The 3,721-nt window shown below is 36.9% G+C and overlaps 1 protein-coding gene across 1 annotated transcript; it reads left to right on the plus strand.

Moving 5' to 3' along the window:
• The first annotated feature begins 349 nt into the window (after window positions 1-349).
• gpn2 (GPN-loop GTPase 2) lies at window positions 350-3,269 on the plus strand. The gene is made up of 6 exons (XM_079837248.1): window positions 350-398; window positions 873-1,339; window positions 1,425-1,581; window positions 1,673-1,833; window positions 2,933-3,063; window positions 3,178-3,269. Exons 2-6 carry the CDS (start codon window positions 920-922, stop codon window positions 3,248-3,250), a joined length of 942 nt encoding a protein of 313 aa, XP_079693374.1. The 5' UTR covers window positions 350-398; window positions 873-919; the 3' UTR covers window positions 3,251-3,269.
• The last annotated feature ends 452 nt before the right edge of the window (window positions 3,270-3,721 follow it).

The raw sequence follows: 3,721 nt of genomic DNA on the forward strand, positions 1-3,721 counted from the left end.
AATGTTTGTTTGCCTTTTGTTTGACTGCAAGCAAGTGAGAGCAAATGAGGAAATCTGAAATTGATGGTCCGTCTGGTTAGCCAAACATTCATAATTTGTACATTGAGTAAAAAAAAAAATAAGTTCCTGTTTAAGTATACATAGTAAAGTTATTATTTGAATGACACATTCACATAATATACAGTGCTCAGATATGTTTAGTGACAAAAAGATAACATTTTGCGTAAAAACTGACGAGCTAATTGTATTTCACGCTGATTTCGATCCATTTATAAAGTTTGTATCGCTGAATTAACTCAGAAAAAGCATCGTCACTTGTATGGGACTTCTATTATGGAACAATCAACATCCGGTTTACAGCATGTCTATGGCGTCATGGTGCAGCGACATTTTCAAAGGTTTGTGTTCTGTTTTGTGTATGTTTTTCTTACGACATTATACATATTTCGTTTTCAATATACGTTAAGACTATTTTATCTTGATTTTGTCTTGTCTGTCTAAAATATTTTGTTTACGGGTGCCAATACAGACTTATTCCCAGAACTAGCAAATCTTCACAGTCAATATGCTCTGTAATATTTTAATTTAAGGATAATAATAAACCATTGCCAGTAATTCTAAATCAATTGTCTAGTTAAATTTAGTTGTAGCTTGTTTTTAATCTTCAGTTTCTCTTAAATATAGATAATAGAGATAATATTCTGTCATCTTTTACTCACCTTCACGTTGTTCCAACCCTGAATTACATCCACATTCCTTATAATGCAAGTAAATGGTGACTGAGACTGAGTTAATTTGTAAAAGCATTGTCAATTATCTTTTAACTTGTAGAATTCGCACTTTTCTAAAAGGTTTTTCATTTTCTCTTTTAGATGTAGCTTAGTTTGTTTGTTTGCATAGTGGGGAACCTGTCTTCATCATGATGTCATCAAATCCTTCAAAACCAGCTCTACATTTCGGCCAGGTTGTGATTGGTCCACCTGGTTCAGGTAAAACCACTTATTGCCGGGGCATGCAGGAGTTCATGAGCCACCTTGGGCGCAAAGTGGTTGTTGTAAACCTGGATCCTGCCAATGAAGGGTTGCCTTATCCATGTGCCGTGGACATATCTGAGCTCATCACTCTGGATGATGTGATGGACAGTCTAAAACTTGGCCCCAATGGCGGCCTCATCTACTCTATGGAATATTTAGAGGCAAATTTGGACTGGTTACAGAACAAGCTGAAGCACCACCATGACTGCTACTTCCTTTTTGACTGCCCAGGTCAGGTGGAACTCTACACTCATCATAACTCGGTGAAGAATATATTTGCACAATTGTCGAAGTGGAATTTTAGGGTAAGTACATGGTGGGTACTTTTCCTGAACTTATTTATGATTTATAAAGATGTTTTCCCTGTCTGATTCCATCTGATATTGGCAGCTAACCGCAGTGCATCTGGTGGATTCCCATTACTGTGCTGATCCGGCCAAGTTCATCTCTGTGCTGTGTACGTCCCTGTCCACCATGCTGCAAATTGAATTGCCACATGTCAATGTGCTCTCAAAAATGGACCTCATTGAGCAATATGGCAATCTTGGTAAGATGATATAGTCCAGACTGATGCAGAAAGTCAATAAATAATCATTTGTGGATGAACTTTTCCTTTAATACAAACTCTCTTTTTCAAGCATTCAATCTGGACTTCTACACTGAGGTTCTTGACCTGACTTATTTGGTGGAGCACCTCGCTTTGGACCCTTTCTTTAAAAAGTTTCACCACCTGAATGTGAAGTTAGCTGAAGTGATCCAGGACTACAGCTTGGTGTCTTTTGTACCTCTTAATGTCCAGGTTAGTGCACATTTTTGTAATTGTAATTCCTGTAGCTCAAACAGTAGAGCTAACACACTAACAATTCCATGGTCATGGGTTCGATTCCTAAGGAAAGCTAGAACTGATTAAATGTGTGCCTTGAATGCAATGTAGTTTGGTTATCTTGTTGTTGTTTTTTTGGTCCGGACAAAAAAAGAACATGGTACATTTAGTCCTGCTTTGCTTAGCATTCACACTGTCATTTTTAGCTGACAGTGGAGGGACAGAAACGTCTCAGATTTTATCAAAAAGATCTTCATTTGTGTTCCGAAGATGAACAAAAGTCTTACGGGTTTGGAACAACATGAGGGTGAGTAATTAATGGCAGAATTTTCATTTTTGGGTGAACTATCCCTTTAATGCTTTTGAGTACATGAGAATATTGCAGAATGACTTGCTTCCCACAAACGAAAAGTTATCTAAAAAGGAATGATCAGATGTTATTTTTCAACAAGACAATGCTTCTGCCCAAATTGCAAGACAACCAATAAGTGGCTTGAAAACAAGTCCATCAGGCTCATGTTTTGACCTGGTCAGAGTCCAGATTTGAACCCTATAGTGAATATTTGGTCTCATGTTAAACTCAAACGAACTGGGAGACATTTTTCAACTATTAATGAGCTGTTTGAAGCCATTAAGTGAAACAGTGAAACAACATTGACTCTTCTTCCAGGAAAAAGTTGTCTACAATTTGGGGAAGGCTATTCCATGCTAAAAGACTTTATCTACAGTATTTGTGCAATTCTTTCTAATTTCCTGGCCAGTGTTTTTAGACTTAGACCATTAAAAGACTACTAAATATTTTGCCATTTTTGGCTTGGCCTGTATTTGTTGCCCAGGAGTGTATTTGTGTACATAGGATGCTATTTTTACCAGCTGTGAACGCACAAACCACTTATAAAATATGTGTAATGAACCGCACTAACAACAATCTCACCAGAGTTCATTTTTGTCGAACCAAACCTGCCAAGTGTGAAAACACCCTTAATCGCTTTGGATAAAAGCGCCTGTCAAATACATGAATGTAAATGCATGTGGATTTGTGGCATGTCTTTTGACCATTGTTATTTCTCTACAGGACAAGGAAAGCATGGCACAAGTTTTGAGAACTGTGGACAAAGCCAATGGCTACTGCTTTGGAGACATGGAGGAGAGGAACCTGCAGGCCATGATGTCTGCTGCTGTTGGAGCAGACTTCCAGTTCAGCACGTATCCTTACCATACCGTTTAGTTTTCTGTTTTTGTAAAAGGTATGTTATAACACGCTTCCATTTATTTGTGCAATCACAAACTTGAAAGATTGGCCTTAACAATCTATCTCAGAACTCTTGGTGTGCAGGAGAAATATGTGGAGGCCGCTGGGAAAACTGTGGAGGATGAAATCATGGATTTGTAACCCCTTTTTTATATTGATTAAAAAAGGAAGAAAAAAGTAGCAGTGCTGTCTTATTTCAAATATCCACACACTGTAGATATGTTGAAGTTCCACAAAGGAGCAAATTAAATGCATAATAAAATCCAAATAAAATAATAGAATATATATATTTTTGTTCTCCACAATAAAATAGTGACATGCATCTAGTAACAACAATTAAATAATTGTCTTGAGCACTTAAAATCATTTTAGATACATAAAGATCTACATCATTAGACTAGTCTTATTGTTAGTTATCTATTTATTCATTTTTTTCTTCAAGACTGGTCCTAACGTTTTAAAATCAGTTACATAAAATGGTACTTGGTCTAATTGAATTGGAAAATGAAGACTGATTACTGCTAGTTGGTCAAACTAGTTCTTAAGACACCATTTTAAGTGGCTAACTTTGTGCAACTGGTTTCACAGACAGGGCTTAAGTCAGGATTAGGC

This window comes from Gobio gobio (genome assembly GCF_949357685.1).
Source record: "Gobio gobio genome assembly, chromosome: 15".
Lineage (NCBI taxonomy): Eukaryota > Metazoa > Chordata > Actinopteri > Cypriniformes > Gobionidae > Gobio > Gobio gobio.

What these genes read in the sequence shown, in the direction of transcription:
- gpn2 (XM_079837248.1), top strand. Translation starts at nt 920, where the DNA reads ATGATGTCATCAAATCCTTCAAAACCAGCTCTACATTTCGGCCAGGTT. An exon ending in TGTCGAAGTGGAATTTTAGG is followed by an intron (nt 1,340 to 1,424) that starts GTAAGTACATGG and finishes TGATATTGGCAG; the next exon opens with CTAACCGCAGTGCATCTGGT. An exon ending in GCAGACTTCCAGTTCAGCAC is followed by an intron (nt 3,064 to 3,177) that starts GTATCCTTACCA and finishes AATCTATCTCAG; the next exon opens with AACTCTTGGTGTGCAGGAGA.